General features: G+C 62.4%; 1 protein-coding gene and 1 long non-coding RNA gene across 3 annotated transcripts in view; one reads left to right on the top strand and one right to left on the bottom strand.

The window, feature by feature from the left end:
- Nucleotides 1-3,164: 3,164 nt before the first annotated feature.
- LOC137229827 (uncharacterized) lies at nucleotides 3,165-8,050 on the bottom strand. Of its 2 annotated transcripts, none has more exons than XR_010945874.1 (2): nucleotides 5,242-8,050; nucleotides 3,165-4,698 (listed from the first exon to the last, which is right to left on the bottom strand). It is a non-coding gene; the product is annotated as an uncharacterized lncRNA (long non-coding RNA). The 2 variants fall into 2 exon arrangements; XR_010945873.1 differs by having other exon boundaries at nucleotides 6,971-8,050.
- Nucleotides 8,051-8,093: 43 nt separating this feature from the next.
- Nucleotides 8,094-17,458, top strand: part of CTSD (cathepsin D) — a 10,277-nt gene continuing 912 nt past the window's right edge. Inside the window, exons 1-8 of the mRNA XM_067747891.1 lie at nucleotides 8,094-8,255; nucleotides 10,316-10,475; nucleotides 12,610-12,733; nucleotides 13,199-13,317; nucleotides 14,704-14,930; nucleotides 16,572-16,694; nucleotides 17,066-17,210; nucleotides 17,305-17,403. Coding sequence (XP_067603992.1) covers nucleotides 8,185-8,255; nucleotides 10,316-10,475; nucleotides 12,610-12,733; nucleotides 13,199-13,317; nucleotides 14,704-14,930; nucleotides 16,572-16,694; nucleotides 17,066-17,210; nucleotides 17,305-17,403 — 1,068 coding nt within the window. The 5' untranslated portion in view covers nucleotides 8,094-8,184. The remainder of the gene's footprint in view (nucleotides 8,256-10,315; nucleotides 10,476-12,609; nucleotides 12,734-13,198; nucleotides 13,318-14,703; nucleotides 14,931-16,571; nucleotides 16,695-17,065; nucleotides 17,211-17,304; nucleotides 17,404-17,458) is intronic.

Below are 17,458 nucleotides of genomic sequence, written 5' to 3'. Positions count from 1 at the left end.
CCCCTGCATTGGGAGTGCAGAGTCTTAACCACTGGACCACCAGGGAAGCCCGATGTTCCTCTTTTCAACAAATGACAGTGTGGGGGGTAGAATAACGCCCCCTCCCAGTCCCCCAAACCCGTGAATGCGTGACCTTCCACGGCAAAGGGGACTCCGCAGGTTGTGAGCGAGCGGAAGATCTTGAGATGCGACATGGTCCTGGGGTCTCCAGGTGGGCCCAATGTCATCACGGGGGTCTTTATAAGAGAGAGAAGGGAGAGGCTGCACCAGTGTCTCTGAGGATGGAGGAAGGACCACGAGTCCAGGATGCGGCGTCTCCAGAAGCTGGAAGAGGCAGGAACAGATTCTCCCCTGGATTCTCCAGAAGGAACCAGCCCTGCAACACTCTGACTTTCACCCATCGTGGCTGAGTTCAGACGTCAGGTCTTGCGAGCGGTGGGGAATGACTGTGCTGTCTGTGCGGCTGTCACGGCAGCCACCGGACACTGACAGGGAACACTTCCCCAGGGCCTCTCGCCAGAACCAGGGGTGCCCTTATTTTCAGGAGGAGCAGACAGGGCAACAGTCCGTGCAGCCTGCCCCCTCTTCCTCACCCTCCTGCGTCCACCACTCCCGGTATCTGTTGTCAGTCCCTTTGTCCCATTCCTAAGGCCACCATCCTAGTCAGGTCCATCCCCTCCGCCTGGAGAACCCCCAGGCCACTGTCACATGCAGGAGCTGGTGGTCAGGTCACTCCCGGGCCCTCTGCTCTTTGCACGTCCTCACTGCTCTCACGGCTTCAGGCCCGTCCCGGGAGCCGGCCTCATGGGGTCTGCACGGCAGATTCCCACTGTTCCATGGGTGCTCGTTGCCCCGTGAGTGAAGGCAAGGCTCTTGCTCCGGGGCCTCCCACAGTCTGGCCGAGCTCCCACTGGGAACACCGCCTGACCAGACAGCCCATCATCCCTCTGCCCACACCCCCACTCTCCCCGCCTCCCATCGGGGGCTTCTCTGCATCCCTGGAGCTCACTGCTCTCCATCCCACCCAGGCTTCCCCCCCCCCCCCCCGCTATGTTGGGTCTTTGCTGCTGCGTGCGGGCTTTTCTCTAGTTGTGGCGAGCGGGGGCTACTCTTAGTTGCGGTGCGTGGGCTTCTCACTGTGGAGGCTTCTCTTGTTGTGGAGCACGGGCTCTAGGCACACGGGCTTCAGTAGTTGTGGCTCACGGGCTCAGTAGCTGTGGCTCGTGGGCTCAGTAGTTGTGGCTCGTGGGCTTAGTTGCTCCGCGGCATGTGGGATCCTCCTGGACCAGGGCTCGAGCCCATGTCCCGTGCACTGGCAGGTGGATTCTTAACCACTGCGCCACCAGGGAAGCCCCCCACCCAGGCTCCTTGCACATGCTGCTCCCCAAGCTCCAAAGGCCCTCTTCCCCCCCAACCCGCGGCCCACATCGTCCCGGTCCAGCTCCCATTCACCGTTCAGGAGGGCATATGGTGGTCGCCACCTTACCGCAGCCATCCCCTCAGTATCAGCCATAGCCTGTGACCAGGCCATGCACTGCTTGAGGACTTGGTTTGGGTCTAGCTGCCCCAGGAAGGCAGGTCTGCTTCTGTCTTGTTTGTCCCCAGCGTGCAGCTCAGAGGCTGGCACCTCGGAGTGAGGTGGGTTCTGTTAGAGAACGAGGGGAGGGGTCCCTGACCAAACGGGGTCGGGGGGCCACGGGGGAGGTGAGTCAGCATGCCGCCACTCCAGACGCCGGCCACAGCAGGCTCTGCACTCTGCCCAGGCAGGTCCCTAACATGTTGGCTCCTGGGGTCCCAAGGGCCCCATGTGGCTACCAGCCCCCGCCCCATCCCCCCTCCCCAGAGAAACCATGATGGAGGAAGGCCATGGCTCAGGGCTCAACCCTTGGGGCTGGGATGCCTGCTCCAGAGGGCTTGTGAGCCACTGGGACCCCGGTCTCCTTTTCACCAGTGCCTGGACTGAGGCCCTGAGAGACCACTGGGTACTGTCTCCATCTCAGAATCTGGGACTTCGCAAAGCTCAGCACAGTCAACCAGCTAGCGTTCATGCACACACGATCCTTGGTAGCACGGGCCCATCTGGACACCCCAAGACACCTGCCCATGCAGCCAGGCCTCACCCACAGCTCCTTGCTGGTCTAGAACCAGGCCCCGTGCTGGGCTCAGAACTGGGGGATGCTCATGGCTGGGGTGCGGGCCGTAGCAGGAGCCCACTGGGAGGGGACTCCCAGGGTAACGTTTAGCCACTGTGGGCCCTGGAAGCTGTTTCTCTCCATCGTGCGGAGAACTGGACTAAGGTGCAGGGGGCAGAGGCCAGGGAAGGAGGCACTGAATGACCCTGTCCGGGCATCAGGGTGGACGAGAGCACTTCAGCCATGCCAGGTCCCTGCCCTTCAGGGCACCCAGGGTTCCTAGGCCCTGGACCAGGGGTAAATGTGAGTACCTGTGCCCAAGCCTGTACCCCCCCATCCTCCACCTGTGCCTGGGCCCCCCCACATCCTCCACCTGTGCCTCCGGGCCTGTAGCTGTGCCTGGCCTCCGGGCCTGTAGCTGTGCCATGGAGTGCCCACCCCCTCCAGTCTCAGGGACGAAGCTTCCACGGGCCGTGGGGCTTTCCTCGTGGGGCTATGGTGTCACGTTCCCCACCTGCCTCGATAGCCAGGATGTGCACCGCTGACCAGGACAGCTGGGGACCAGCTCCAGTGGACGGGACTACATGGCCCTCCAAGGGCCAGTCCCCGTTCCCTGGCACGTCCGTCTGCCCCATGTCTCAGCCACGCTTAGCTAATCCGGTGTTTCCACTGGAGCCACTCTGGGGGGTGTGTAAGGTCCCTACCTGGGATCTGACTGGCACCTTCCTGATGACAAAGGAAGATAAGCACTTTTCCCGTCTCTTGGGCACCTGGTTCCCTGTGCCTGTGTGCAAAGCGTCTAGCAAATCATTCTCCTGGTTTGCTTTGCTCTGTTAGGTTTTGCCTTTTTATGGGTTTGCTGCTCCTTTTATATTTCAGATGCTAGTTGCTCGTCAGATTTGTGTAATGAAAACGGTTTTTCCCTCTCTGTGGCTTTGCCTCTTCACTCTCTTAACACGGTGTTTTTTGAGAAACAGAAGTTATCAATCTTGATATAGACTAATTTATCACTTTTCCCCTGAGAGAGATTGATGCCCTTTTTTCTATTAATACTTTATTTTTTAGAACAGTTTTACATACACAGAAAAATTGCAGAGAGTACAGAGTTCCCATAAACTCACCTCCCCCACACACACGCACACACACACACACACACACGTGTCCACTATTATTAACATCTTGCATTAGTGATACATTTGCTAAAATCAATGAGCCAATATTGATACATTATTATTATACATTATTGATACTGATACATTGTTATTAACATTAATGTCACAAGGAGTCACAAGGAGTGACGTTAACATTAATGTCACAAGGAGTCACAAGGAGTAACATTAACATTAATGTCACAAGGAGTCACAAGGAGTGACGTTAACATTAATGTCACAAGGAGGGACATTAAGGTTCACTCCTTGCGTTGTACATTCTATGGGTTTTGAGAAACCCATAATGTCCTGTATCTACACTTGAAGCATCGTACGCAGAGTCTCTTAACTGCTGTAATAATGGCTCTACTGAGTCTGCCCGTTGACCCTCCTCCCCTCCTCCCCTCCTCCAACCCCCGGTTCTTTTACTACTGATTCTTTTACTGTCTCCATGATTTTGCCTTTTCCAGAATGTCATACAGCTGGAATCCCAGAGCGTGTGGCCTTTTCAGATTACCTCCTTTCACTTACAGATATGCCTCTATGTTTCCTCTGCGTCTTTTCATGGCTTGATAGCTCATTTCTCTTTAGCACTGAACAATATTCCATTGTCTGGATGGACCACAGTGTATCGATCCATCCACCTACTGAAGGGCATTTTGGTTGTTTCCAGATTTGGCAATTACGCAAAAAGCTGCTATAAACATCTGTGTGCGGGGTTTTGTGTGGACAGAAGTTTTTAGCTCCTCTGTGTAAATACCAAGGAGCGCAGCTGCTGGATCATATAGTAAGAGCAGGTTTAGTTTTTTAAGAAACCACCAAACCGTCTTCCTTTAAAATGACGGCACCATCTGCGTTCCCACCAGTGATGGGTGCGGGTTCCCGCTGTTTCACACCCTCACCGGTACCTGGTGCCGTCAGTGTCCAGGTTTTGGCCGCTCTGATGGTGTGTAGAGGTATCTGGTTGACGGCTTTCTGTTCGGTTTTTTTAAATTAATTAATTTATTTGGCTGCATCGGGTCTTAGCGGCAGCGCATGGGTTTCTCTCTAGTTGTGGCGCGTGGGCTCTAGCGCACATGGGCTTAGTCGCAGCGTGTGAGATCTTAGTTCCCGGACCAGAGATTGAACCTGACCCCTGCATCTGAAGGCGGATTCTTAACCACTGGACCACCAGGGAAGCCCCTCCGGTTGCCATTTTAACGTGCGTTTCCCGCTGACGTGAATGTCTCTCCACGGGCTTCTCTGTCCTCTGGACGGACGCCTCCTTTGCTGGGGCGTCTGATCCTGCGCACTTGCCGACTGTTGGGTTTCAAGAGTTTCCACGTATTTTGGATGCCTTCTGTCCTCATTCTCCTTCTCTTCTCATTCGCCTAATCCTGTCTGTCTTTTTCACAGATTTGATGGGTTTTGTGCATTTCCTATTTAAAACACAAATCTTTGTTGGTTTCAAGATCATGAAGGCGGCCTCCTTTGTCGTTTTCCCCCTGATGCATTTACCGTGGATCTAACTGACCTAAGGAATTGACCATCTTCCTAACCCACCTGGGATTCTGACAGCTGTGTGTGGTGTGAGGGAGGGATCGAGGCCCTCCCATCCCGCTGCACGTCCATTGAGAAGAGAGCCTTCCCCGCTGCAGGAGTGCAGGGCTCTCCTTCGTTCAGCTCCCCCATCTATTTGCCTGTCTTTGCATCAACACCACACTGTCTCGATCACCGGGTCTACAAGAGCTGCTCTCTCTTAAACATCACTGCTGCCACTTCAGTGAAACTGCTCTCCTCCAGGCCAAGTCACTAAGTCCCGTGGTCGGTGCAGAGTCCCATCCTGCCCCCGGCCCATAGGCGGGCCACAACCCTCCTTGGGCACTCCTCCTGTCCCCAGCGGCTCCTGCTGTCTCCTTTGCTGGTTCCCCCTCAATTCTCTAACCACATAAAGCTGGGAGCCCTCAGGCATCTGATCTCACCCTTTAGAAAGTGCTGAGTACTGATGACGCTCAAGTTTCTGTCTCAGCTTGGATCTCTCGCCTCAACTCCCAAGCCCAGTAGCTGCAGCCACTCAGCAGTGCCACTGCATGTCCCCCGGGCATCTTGCCAATGTCACAAACATCTGAAACGGAGCTCCCCGTCTCCCTCCCCGTCCCTCCTCCCGCCTCCGTCCCCACCTTGGCCGCTAACATGCCATCCTTCTGGCCATTGTGCACACACCTGCGTCAGTGTTAATCCCTCCACTGCACACCATTTTCCCGATCCATCAGCATAGCCCACAGGCTCTGCCTCAAAAGTGCATCCCTGTGAGAATCTAGCTGCTTCTCACAGCCTCCTTGGCCACCGCCCCAGTACAGGCCACCTCAGCCCCCACGTGGATGGTGGCCCCAGCCTGCAAGCTCGTCTACGGTCGCCCTTCCTCCCTCGCCTTGCTCTGCAGGGCGGCCAGCGTGTGGTGCTCAGAACCCTCAGCTCATCCCACCCGGGGTCCTCTAGGTGACTGGACATCCGAGTGACCTGGCAGGGAAGCTCCGCTCTGACCCCTGATCTCATCTCTTCCGCCCGCTCTGCCTGGGCTCAGCTGACTTAACGTGCTTGCACGAGGCTTCTCCCATTGCAACACCCGCTTCCTGTCACTTGCCGTCCCTCCCCTGCCCCGACTTTCCCTTCATCATCTCCTTACAGTGGCCTGTGTAAGCAGCCTTTTTATCTTCTGTCTCCCCTGCCTGGAGTATAAACTCCACAAAGGCAGGGATCCTGTTTTGTTCCCATGATTTCCACGGCGCCCAGAGCTCGCCTGGCATGCGGCTGGTGCCCCACAGTCACATGTTGGGAGGGGAAAACGGATGCACAGGGTCCCAGAGGGCCTGACCCACGAGATGCCAAGCGGAGGTCAAAGGGAGGTGGAGGTCAAAGGGAGGAGCCCCCAGAAGGGGCTACTCTTCTCGACTCACCTGGGCAGGACACCCCCCCACACACACACACATCTGGGCCTGGGCTCTCCCTCCTGGAGCATCAAGGGTTGGGCTGGGGACCAGCGCAGAGAGCATCTCTGCTCTGTAATAAATGGACAGACGGCCTCCGCAGTGGGTGAGGGCCTCTCCACCCTTTGGGCCAGCAGAGGGTCCCTTCTCGGCAGCCCCCTGCCGCCTTCAGGGAAAACCAAGGATGTCAGCTTGGCTCCCACCAGCTCGGGCCAGACACAACTGGCTGCCGTGTCAAGCTTCTGGCCCCTCCGATCACCCACGCTGCCTCCTGCCCAGACCCCCCAGGGGCCTCAGAAATGCCTCTGAAGAAGAAGCAGGTAGGACACTCTGAACGTGTGTTTTCTCAGACGTCTGTCTCTGAGCACCACAGGTACACGCTATCATGTCCCCACCAGACATCAGGACCAGCACGGTGACCCAGGAGACACCAGCTGGGACCCCTTCCACTGTATGGCAGACTCCAGCCCACCCAGGACTTCGCTGACCTCTCCAAGATACTGGCCTGCCGGGAGGGAGGGGATAACGCCTGGTGCAAGGGCCCCACTTCTGGGCCTGCACGGAGGACAGCCTTGGACCCGAGGGCGCGGGGCCAGATTCCGAGGGCAAGGATGTGTGCCTGCTTTGCTCCCGGCTTCAGTCCTCACATCTAGAACCACAGCAGGGAACCCAGTATTTATGTGATGGCTGGGTACGGAGGTAGGGCGAGGCGGGGGTCACTCACCTGTAGCCATCAGGCTGACCAGCGTGGAGGCGGTGATGGTGGCCGAGGTCAGGGTTCTGGTTTATTCAGTGGTTACAGAAAAGACGGGAATTCTAACCCTGCCTCTGTGAGCCACAGAACCTGTTTGCCCCCCTTTAAGTGGGGGAGCTGGGAGGACCACTCACGAAAAAGTGCCCTGGGCAAGTCCCCTTGTGAAGGTTCCTCACTGTTCACATCCTGCACAAATGTCACCTCCTCAGGGAGGCCCGCCCTCCACAGCGGTCACTTCCTAGCACATTCTCCTGCTTAATTTCCTTCTTGACATGACGTTCTCTGAAATGACCTGTCCAAATTCTTTCCTCCTCTGGCTGGGACTGAGGATGGAGGGATGGAGTGGCCCTCTCCTTGGGGAGCAGGCTGGGCAGGAAGGAATGGTTGCTGACCGGGTCACTGTGGCTTCAGTCAGGGCTGAGCACTGGCCAGAGCAAGGGGCTCTCCTACCCCTGAGGCCCGTAAAAACTGATCGGGAGTACCTGCGGCCGAGACCTCCCTCCCTTCCCGCCCCCTCCCCCCGCCACAGCATCCTTTGAGATTTGGGGCCTGGTGGGGACGGTGCGGTGCCGGGTTACACAGGAAGGAGGGCCCAGGGTGACCCGGGCAGGGCCAGGCCAGGTGCTGCTCTGGGGAGGGGTACTGGGGGGTGGGAGGGCTGTGGACACCTGGAGAGGGAGGATGAGGGTGGCTGGAGCTTCCAGAGGGGGTACCTGGGAGATTCCCAGGGTGAAGGAAGAGTGGGAGGGACAGGGGCGCCCCTGGAGGGAGCAGGGGGAGGGGGAGGATGGAGCAGGGCGCCCTGCACAACCGCGCGCCTGGGGCGGGGAAGGAGCCGCGGCTCCGGGGACGTCGCCCGGCTAAGGTGTCCAGGGGGTGGTCCCAGGCCCCGTCCCCTTCTGCCCCGGCCGGGTCTCGGTAATTCTCGGGGGGTCAGGGCAGGGCCCGACTGGGACGGGCGGCGAGCGCATCCCCGCCCGCCGTGCGCGGGCCCGAGCCGGAGAGTCTGTTCCGGGCCCGGGGTCGCCCCGCCCCGGCCCCGCCCCCGCGCCGCCGCCGGCGGCCCACGTGATCAGCCGGGGTGCAAACAAGCCGGTCAGCTGACCCGTCCCGACTTGCGCCGTCATCCTGGCTATAAGCGCGCGACCTCTCGGACTGTCCGCTCCGACCGGGTCGCCGCCGCCATGCAGACCCCCTGCCTGCTGCTGCTGCTCGCCCTCGGCCTGCTGGCCGCGCCTGCCGCCGCGCTCGTCAGGTGAGCCCCGCAGCTCGCGCGCCCCGGTGACTCCCGGGCACCGCCTGAGCGCCCCGCGCGGCATGCGGCTCTGCCGCCCCCGCGGACTACTGCAGGGTCCACCCTCGGGCGGGGCGGGGGGACCTCTGCAGGTGCGGGGCTCGCCCAGAGCCCCCGTCAGCCCCGCGACCCTTCCTCTACCACCATGGGGTCGGCCTTGGGGGGACCGGAGGAAGCAGGAGGGAGGGCGGCTGTGACTGGGAGCCGACCCAGCGTCCCCAGGACAGGTAGGGTGGGAGCCTGTACTCAGGGCCCGCTCTCGGGTGGAAGTCGGGAAACCGAGGGGTAGGCCCAGGAGCCCGCTGAGCCTGGGCAAGTCATTTTCCTGCCTGGGGTCCCCTTTACTAGATGTGAACTGGTTGTGGTCCCACCTGGTGTGTCCCATGAGATCTTACCATAGGTCCTGGGCCGGCTGGGAGACCCTCTGGACACCAGAAGACCCACACGTCCCGGAGTCCAGAGGGAGTCGGCCTAAGGAGTGGGTCTGGGAGAACGGCCCAGCCGGCACCAGGCTGTGGGCGGCTCCCCCCACCCTGGGGCTGGGGCTTTGTCGCAGCAACACCAGCCGCCCCCAGTGAGGACCATGCCCTCCTCAGGCCTGGGGGCTCCACTGGGCCCAGTGACTCCACGGACTATCAGGCCTGGGCCAGGCTGTGCCGTGCTGTGTGAGCTAGGCGGAGGGTCCCCCACCCTCCCGGCCTCGCAAGGCAGCCTGCTCGCCCAGCAGGGGAGGGGTGCGGTGCGCCCACCCCTTCCTGCCCCCACCCTTGCCCCCCCCACCCCCCGCGGGGCCTTTGTGCTCGGCTGGGGCAGGCATGCTTCCACCTCTGTTGTGGGCCTTTGCCTGTGGGCAGGTGGGTGAGGTCTCAGGGCTGCAGGAGCTGGCTGGGGCCAGAGCCGACCGAGCCTTGCTGAAGGGCTGGCTTGTGTGGGCGCCTGTGTGCGCTGTGGCCTGGGGGCGAGTAGTCCCAGCTGGAGCAGTTGTGGCGGAGCTCCTGCAGGCTTGAGCCTGCTCTGGCCTCAGCCCCAGGCCCTACCCTGGGGGTGGACGGCAGTGGGGAAGGAAGCCTGGGGCCTCTTGGGGCAGCTGAACCCCAGCCCTTCACATCTCGCAATCCTATGGGACCGCAGGCACCTGTTTCCTTAGTTGCTGGAGGGCGTGTCCCTCCCTCCCCCCAGGCAAGAACCTCAGGCTTTTCCAGCCTCTCTGGTCTTGGGCAAGAGGTGAAAGGCCCATCTTCCTGGAGCACGCCCTTGGCCTGCGAGGAAGAGCCAGCTGTGACCTTGAACTCGAAGGTCCCCAGAGCTGGGAAGACATTTCATCCAGTAGCTCTGTTTGGTCTGGTGGCTCTCCTCTCCCACCTCCTGGGGTGGGTTCAGACCCCTGGGGAGCTGGGGATGGAGAAGGGCCCCTCACTGTGCTCCCTCCTGCTGGGTGGGCCACCCAGGCTGGCGTGTGTGCTGGGAAGGGTGCTCCAGGCGGGGCACTGGGGCTTGCGTGGAGGAAGGCAGGCCTGGAAGCCCCCGCCTCCAGGGTCCAGGCGCCAACCTTGCCCCTCTTCGGCCTGTGTGGGGAGAGAGCCGCTGGGCTCAGTGTGGCCTGGGGTGAGGACTGCAAGGAAACGGGGTCATGTGAGGGGGACTGGGGGGTGGGCAAGGAGGGCTTCTCGGAGGGGGTGACCTGGAAGTCCCATCTGACAGGCAGGAGGTGGCCACCCCATAACTCAGATGGGTAAACTGGGACCATCTCAACGTGGGGTCTGCGTGGAGAGTGGCGGGTTTGGCCAGAGGGCCAGGCAAATGGGACTCCACGGAGGGCTTTGGGCAGACGTGACAGGTGACCACCGACACCCTCATAGCCCGCACTGGTCAGAAGAGACCAGAACGGGCCCAGAGTAGGGACAGTGGGGTGCAGGTGTCTGGGGGGGCGGTTGGGCCTCCAGCTTGGATGTGGGTGTGGGAGCCTCCAGGTGGGGTGGCAGCCAGCCAGCCCTGACGAGCCCGGACCCCTGTCTTGACAGGATTCCACTGCACAAGTTCACATCCATCCGCCGGACCATGTCGGAAATGGGGGGCCCCATGGAAGACCTGATCGCCAAGGGCCCCATTTCAAAATACTCCCAGGGGGTGCCCACTGTGACCCAGGGGCCCATTCCTGAGATTCTCAAGAACTACATGGATGTGAGTTTTGGTGGGGGCGGGGGGTTGCGGCCAGGGGCTGGGGGAGCGGGTTGACTACGGACACAGTGGTAGACAGGGGCTGGCTCTTAAGACAAGTTCTGTGAGCCAGCGCGGATTTGGGTGAAATACTCGTGTTCTCAGCCCCAGTGGTTTTGGGGGCTCAGCTGCATGGTATGGGGGAGGGGCTTCTGAGCCACGCCCTTCGCCATGGCCGTTGCCCGCAATCCCCTCCAGACTGAGGGCTCTGACCTCCCGCATCCTCCCCAGCTCCCCTGCCCGCCCTGGTCCTCGTCCCGGGGGGCTGAGAGGGTTGACTTGCGCGGCCCTGGCACCTCCCTGGCGTCTCCCCCACGTACCGCCCCCGTCAGCTCAGAGCTGGGCCGGCGTCTTCATCCTGGCGGTCAGCCTGGGGGGAGCTGTGTCAGCCCCTACGGATGAGGGCGCTGGGCACGGCACGGAGGAGCCCAGGATCGGGCCCAGGCCTGCCCGAGAGTCTGTGGGTGGGGGCCTGGGGGTCCCTGAGCTTGGATCGCCTGTGTGCCCAGGCGGCACTGACTGCCCTGGAGCTTCTGTGCTCTTGCCCATTCTGCTGGAAGGCCTGGGGCAACCTGTGGCCCAGTCCCTGGGCCCTACCTTCCTCTTCGGTCAGCGGCCAGCCCTTATGCCCACTGCCCGTTGAGGGGGAAACAGGCTCAGACGTGGAACATTCTGGAAGCCAAACAGCAAGCTGGGGCCAGGTCCTGGGCCCCAGCCTGGTACCTCTGGGGCTGCCCAGGTGACATCCTCTTTGCACCCCCCGCCCCCGGGGTCTTGGGGAGCCAGCTCCTTGCTGCCATCCATCCTCTGGTCCACTTAAGGTTGGGACGGGTGGCCTTGCCCTCTGTCCTGCCTGGTTGGAGCCCCAGCCGTGCCAGGAAGCTGTGGCCTCACAGGCATGTGATCAGGCTGGTCAGAGGGGCCGTCTGCCTGGGGCCTGACGGACCAGTTCCTGGTTCCTGTCCCCCCAGCGCGCATGCACGCGCATATGCACGCGCACATGCACACACACACATACTCACATTCACACACATACATACACGCGTGCACACACATACGCGCACACACACACACATACATTCACACACACGTGCACATATATGCACACGCGCACACACGCATACACATACACACACATACACATACTCACATTCTCTCACACACACACACACACACAGACACACACACACACACACACACACACACACACACACACACACACGACGGAGATTTGCTGAGTCATTCTCTGACCCCCGTCCCCCCCCTCCCCCAAGTCTGGCCACTTCTGTCGGGTCATGAGTCAGCGGCTGCCGAAGTGGCTGGCAAGAGGTGACTGGAGGGGTTGGAGCCAGAATCCTGCAGCAACTGGTGGCCCAGCCTCCCTCCTCCCTGGGGAAGGGAGTGCCGGGGAGGCAAGGCCCAGATGACTCCAGACAAAAACGCCCACATCCTCTGACCTGCGAGAGGGCCAAAGACGGGGTTTCCCTGGCAGGCTCCAAGGGCCACGTGCCCCCTTCATGCTCACCTGAGCCCTTGGTCAGCACCTGGGCCTCCCCCGGGGCAGCCTCTGCTGCCCTGTGTGCAGGTGGGAACGCTGAGGCCCAGAGCAGTGAAGGCAGCATGGCTGGCAGTGAGGGATTCAGCCTGCGGCCTCGGCCACCTAGATCCCTCTGCCTGGGGGCCCTCTAGGCTTGGCCCCGTGGAACCTGAGGCCCCAGAGTCAGGCCCTGACTTGACCCCCACGCTGGGAGGAGGTCTTCCCTCCTGGGGCCCTGGACCTGTGAATCACAGAGGGTCTTCAGGCAGGCGTTTCAACCCTCTCGCGACACTGACTCCACTGCTGGCTTTGGGGCTTTCACATGGGGTGGTCGTCCCCCAGCTCACATGCAGGCAGGGGCGGGGTGGTCCCCAGGGGCCCTGGAACCCGAAGTGCCCATGGGTACCAGGACCGAGGGCTCGGGAGGGGCAGGTGGGGGTGGGCAGCCAAGGCAGCAGATCTGACCCTGGGGCCCTCCCCTGGCCCGGGCCTTCTCTGGGCCCCGTGGGGAGGTGAGGGTGCCCCTTGCCCTAGCCCTGACAGACCCTACCTCCCACCCAGGCCCAGTACTATGGGGAGATCGGCATCGGGACGCCCCCGCAGTGCTTCACGGTGGTCTTCGACACCGGCTCTTCCAATCTGTGGGTCCCGTCTATCCACTGCAAACTGCTGGACATCGCCTGCTGTAAGTCAGCCTGTCCCACGCCTCTCCCTGGTGGCCAGAGGGAGACCGAGGGCCGGGCCCAGCCCCTGCCTGCCATGGACGCAGGAGGGTAGCGGCCCTGGGGAGGGGCATGCAGCCCTCCATCCCTCTCCCGCATGCGCTTTCGCCGCGGGCGCTAGGGCTCAGCTGTCCAGCCTCAGCCCACCTCCTCCAGTCCTGGGGCGTAACGGTGGGCAGGCACAGACCTCTGGTGGCCCTGTCCTGGCACCTTGTGGGCAGCTCGCAGCTCCCACCTCTCAGCCACACCAGACAGGCTTCCCTCCCTGGGGTCTCCACCCTTGCTCGCATCTGGGCTGGGACCGTGGGAGCCAAGGATGGAGCGAGTTGGGAGGGTGGTTGGTGGACGGGCTGCAGCAGGCGGCGGGGGTGCCCAGCGGGTCTGGTCGTGGCCCGGCGGGCAGCCTGACGGGCTCCCGGCCGGTGCAGGGACCCACCACAAGTACAACAGTGGCAAGTCCAGCACGTACGTGAAGAACGGCACATCCTTCGACATCCACTACGGCTCAGGCAGCCTGTCCGGGTACCTGAGCCAGGACACCGTGTCGGTGAGTCCGTCTCTGGGCCACTCCCCATGGAGGGGGTTTGCCCTCTGAACCCCAGGGCAGGGGTCTGTGCTAGCTCCCCAGAGGGGCTCTTTAGTTCGGGAGGCGAGCAGTGGTCAGCTGAGCGAGGGGCCTGGGGGTTCAGCTTGAGCAAAGACCCAGAGGTGGGGAGCTCAGTGTGCTTGGTGGCGAGGAAGTGGTAATGGGACGGGGACGGGGACGGGGTGGACGACTGCTGGGAGATCGGAAGGGGAAGTGGGCAGAGAGCCATTGAGGCACAGGTGTAAGAGTGCCGGGCAGGGCTCTGGGACCAGGACCCCCGTGGGTGGTTAGTGGTGAGGCCCCTGGCCACAGAGCCGGGTGGAAGAGCCAGTGGGAAGATGGGGTCCCGTGCTGACGTGTTGGCTTTGAGATGCCGTTGGGTGATGGGGTCAGGCATGGCCGGGGTTCCTGCAGCTGGAGCTGCTGGCAGAGGGGCACCTGCAGAGGATGCTGGGCGGGAGTGGGCAGCAGCCGGGGTGGCTGGGGGGCAGGGGGCGCCTGCAGGATGTGCCCACCTGCCCCGGGGAGGGCTGAGGGGCCCTTGTGGGCTCTGCCCGTGCCCCTGCGCCTCTCACGAGCTCTGGGGTGGAGCTGCTGGGGCCAGGCCGCAGGAGGGACCCGGGTTGGGACTTGTAGAGGAAGAGGAGCAAAGCAGAAGATGGTCCCCTCGCAGCCCCCAGCCCCGGGAAGGCCGCGTACTGCAGTACTTGGATGGGGGAATGGCAGAGGCGTGGGGGGAGGGGCAGGGGCACTGTGGTTCCCTGTGGGCCACCCCTCCCCCTCCTCATCTGCCTGCCCAGGTTTATCTGCAGGGGCCCCTCCGCCACGTTCTCTCTGGGCCTGAGATGGGATGTCACCCAGCACGTTCCCCTCCTAGGTTCAGCCCCAAACAGCCATTTCTTCCCACATCCTGTGCTGTCTTTATCTGCAGCTCCTGGTGGCGGGGGGGGGGGGGGCTGTGTGGCCTTGAGTCCTGGGTCGGGTCACGGGTTCCCCAAGGGCAGGAACAGGCCAGAAGGGAGAGCTGTGGGTGGGAAAGCCTGAGCTCACAACCCCACCCTCCCTCCTCCCTCCGTTTGCATCTGTCCTTGAAATATTCCTGGCAGAGTGTGGGCCCCGCACCCCTGTTGTCCCCACCTGTGTCCGGCCGGGGTTGCCAGCCCTTTTTTCTGGGTCCTCTGCCCTTCTTGAGTCTCCTGTGGGCTACCTGACAGGCACCGACTGAGCTGGGCTTTGTAGCCGTGGCTGCCCTCGCAGGGACGGGAGGTGATGGGCTGCCCAGGGTCCAGCGTTGGGCTTGGCGGGCCACGTGGCCCACTGACTCCTCCCCGCCGCCGTGGCCCTCAGGTGCCCTGCAAATCAGGGCTGTCGAGCCTGGGCAGCATCAAGGTGGAGAGGCAGACCTTCGGGGAGGCCACCAAGCAGCCGGGCATCACCTTCATCGCAGCCAAGTTTGACGGCATCCTGGGCATGGCCTACCCCCGCATCTCCGTGAACAGCGTGGTGCCTGTCTTTGACAACCTGATGCAGCAGAAGCTGGTGGACAAGAACATCTTCTCCTTCTACCTGAACAGGTGGGTTAGGGCGAGTCTCTGTCATGCTGGCCCTTCCCGTGGCCCCCGGCCAGGCGCTGGGTCACAGCTCCTGACCTCCGACTGCAGGATGGGTTGGCGCCCTCTCACAGACGGACAGGCAGCCCCTCCAGAAGGCTGTGTCTCACCGGGGTCTGGGATCTTGGAGAGCCAGAGCTGGGCCGGGGTCTTGGCAGGGTTCCCCCCCACGTCAGTCTGCCCACCATTCCCGGGCCTGGTGATGGGCAGATGTGGTCTTAGCCCCCGGGTCATTTTCGGCCCACAGGGGACCAGGCCACGAGCCTCAATCTGTGACAGGAGTTCTGGAGGCAAGAGGGCCAGGGTTTTCCTGCGGGGGTGGCCTCGGGGAGGGCTTGGGGCGATGTCATGTGGGAGGCCTCCCCGGGGGTGCTGCTGGGGAGGGGGTCCTTGGGGAGAGGTCTCACTCTTCCAGTTCCCGGCCTCTTCCCAGGACGACAGTGCTGCGGGCCTCGAGAGGGAGCCCAGACGGGAGGGGGATGCAGCTGTGTTGAGGGTGAGGCTGCGGCAGGGCGTGGGCCGGGTGGCCGCTGCCCTGAGCTCTGCTCATGGTCACCGAGCCCTACGTGCCCCCCCCCGGGGTCTGAACCCGGGCATTACTGGCGGAATTCCAGCCCAGAGCCCTCGGCCTGGCCTCTGTGGGAACTGCCTTCTGTCCTTTGCTAGGTCAGTGGCAAATACTCAGCAGCTACTTGGGGCCAGGCCACCTGCTAGATGCTGGGGTGCAGGTGAACAGTAGGGCCGTTCCCCCTGAGTTCTTGGGTCCAGGGGAGGCAGACGAGGTGCAGTGGACCCGGGAGATTGGCCAGGCCTGGGACTGGGGACGGGTGGCCCAGCGCTATGACTCCCCGGGTGATGGGCTGAGGCAGGAAGTGGGCTTGCAAGGGCAGGGCTGAGGGTGCGGAGGGGCACTGGAGGTGAGATCTGCTTTCCACACAATGGGTTTTGGAGGTGACGGAGGTGGAGGCCACAGTGGTGGCGGAAGGACAAGCTCAGCAAGGCGTTTCTGAGTGCTGGGGACAGCCGGGCAGACGTGCTGAGCTCAGAGTATTAATATAAGCGTAAATGAGAGGTGGGGAGAGTCAAAAGCTGAGATCCGAAGGGGGAGCGAGTCATGGAAGGATCTGGATGGAGGTCATCCTCGGGAGCAGCAGGTGCAAAGGGCCTGGGGCAGGAACAGCTGGCTCAGCTTCTCTCAGGGTTGCCGGCACCTACTGGAAGCCCTTGGTTTTTCTTCCAGGCAGGTAAGGTCCCTGCTCCTGGAGCTGTTAGCATTCATGTTCTCGTCTGCCTGCTGGCCTGACCCTGGCCGTCCTCAGCTGGCAGACCAGGAGCCCAGAGGCCCAAGCAGGATCTCTTCTGCTCAGGATGGGGCTTGGCCTGCGGTCCACACTGGTTGTAGGATCAGAGCCCCTCCCCCCTTCTGGATACTTCCACCCCTGCCCGCCCAGGAAGAGTCCTGCTCTGGGGCACCTGCTGAGATCGCTCCTCCCATTCCTGATTTCTGACCTGGTCCCAGCCTGTGCCTGTCCACCCAGTCCTCGGGCTGGACGCCTGGTGCAGGGGTGGGCAGGGCAGCAGACTCCCTCCCTCCTTCCCCCCCAGGGACCCAAATGCACAGCCCGGGGGTGAGCTGATGCTGGGCGGCACCGACCCCAAGTACTACAAGGGCTCGCTGATCTACCACAACGTCACACGCATGGCCTACTGGCAGGTCCACATGGACCAGTGAGTACTAGGTCGGGCCCCTCCCTTGGCTCCCCAGGGGGCGTGGTTTGTGGGGACCCCGCCCCCGGCCTCGCACTCAGCAGGGCCTTGTTGCGGTGGAGGGTGGCCGGGCAGGGTGGGCCTGGACCCTGTGTCCCGCCAGCCCTAGGTGCTCTGGCCACCTTCTGGTGCCCAGCCGAGCTCTCGTACCCAGGCTCCAGCCAGTGTCCCCTCGTCCACAGGCTGCCTAGGGGACTGTTAACCCTGCTCTTGACTTCTCCAGCCGCCTCCCCTCCCCTCCCCTCCCACCCAACTCTGCTTGGGCTGAGTCCTGCAGTGGGGGCGGGGTCTCCAGGTGGCCCTGGGAGGGGACTCACACCACCTCGCTGCAGGGTAGACGTGGGCAGCAGCCTGACCTTGTGTAAGGGGGGCTGTGAGGCCATCGTGGACACGGGCACCTCCCTCATCGTGGGCCCCGTGGAGGAGGTGCGGGAGCTGCAGAAAGCCATCGGGGCCGTGCCGCTGATCCAGGGCGAGGTGAGCAGGCGGCGGGGCCGGGTGGGGAGGACGGGCACCCCGGGCCGCCGTGCCCCTCCCCCTGCACATGCAGCGTCTCCTCGTCCCCCCTTAGTACATGATCCCCTGCGAGAAGGTGTCCAGCCTGCCCAAGGTCACCGTGAAGCTGGGGGCTAAAGACTACACGCTGTCCCCAGAGGACTACACGCTCAAGGTGAGCTGGGGGCTGGGGGCGTGGGGCGGAGCACACCCAAGGGCGCGGCCTGGGT

Source organism: Pseudorca crassidens, chromosome 9 (genome assembly GCF_039906515.1).
Source record: "Pseudorca crassidens isolate mPseCra1 chromosome 9, mPseCra1.hap1, whole genome shotgun sequence".
Lineage (NCBI taxonomy): Eukaryota > Metazoa > Chordata > Mammalia > Artiodactyla > Delphinidae > Pseudorca > Pseudorca crassidens.
The sequence above is the reverse complement of the archived record's forward strand: the minus strand, read 5'-3'. Positions and strand labels throughout refer to the sequence as shown.